This window comes from Sceloporus undulatus, chromosome 1 (genome assembly GCF_019175285.1).
Source record: "Sceloporus undulatus isolate JIND9_A2432 ecotype Alabama chromosome 1, SceUnd_v1.1, whole genome shotgun sequence".
In the NCBI taxonomy this organism is placed as follows: domain Eukaryota; kingdom Metazoa; phylum Chordata; class Lepidosauria; order Squamata; family Phrynosomatidae; genus Sceloporus; species Sceloporus undulatus.
This window is the reverse complement of record NC_056522.1, coordinates 5705586-5706203: the sequence shown is the minus strand read 5'-3', so window position 1 is coordinate 5706203 and position 618 is coordinate 5705586. Positions and strand designations below refer to the sequence as shown.

The 618-nt window shown below is 54.9% G+C and overlaps 1 protein-coding gene across 5 annotated transcripts in view; it reads left to right on the top strand.

Moving 5' to 3' along the window:
- The first annotated feature begins 449 nt into the window (after nt 1–449).
- The window catches only part of KIF13B (kinesin family member 13B), a 208059-nt gene continuing 207890 nt past the window's right edge, over nt 450–618 (top strand). For all 5 annotated transcript variants that reach the window (XM_042445221.1, XM_042445211.1, XM_042445238.1 and 2 more), the window contains exon 1: nt 450–542. In XM_042445221.1, the coding sequence (XP_042301155.1) occupies nt 488–542 (55 nt within the window). In that variant the 5' untranslated portion in view covers nt 450–487. The remainder of the gene's footprint in view (nt 543–618) is intronic.

Sequence of the window (618 nt, the reverse complement as noted above, 5' to 3'; positions counted from 1 at the left end):
CACACTGCAGAAATAATAATCCAGTTTGAGACTGCTTTAACTGTCCTGTCTCAGTGCTAAAGAATTCTGGGATTTGTGGTTTTGTGAGGTATTCACCCCTGGTGCCCCAGCAAACTACAAATCCCAGGATTCCCTCTGATGGCTCCATGACAGCTAAAGCTGTTTAAAATCTATAATATAGACGGGAGCACCCTTCTCTCCTTCCAACTACAACTCCCAGCAGTCCCAGTATGGCATTAAACATTAAACAATTATTTCCCTTTCAGACATAAAGACTACATTTCCCAGCAGCCAAAGGCCTACGGTGGCCGGGAAGGGTCTTAAAGGAAAATCCTGCTCTGCTTCGCGCCGCGGGGCGTGCCGGGAGTGGTAGTCCTTGTGGGCGTGGCCCGCCCCTTGCGGCTCCTCCCCCGCCGGCTGGTCTCTGCTCTGCTGCTGCTTCTGCCGCGGAGACGGAAGCCTTGGGAGAGTGAGTGCAGGCTGCGCGATGGGAGACTCCAAAGTGAAGGTGGCTGTCCGCGTCCGGCCCAAGAATAGGAGAGGTGAGCCCAGCACTGCTCCCTCTTGCAGGCATTGGAATCATGGCTTGGTTTGGGGGGGGGGGGGGGGGTGGAATGG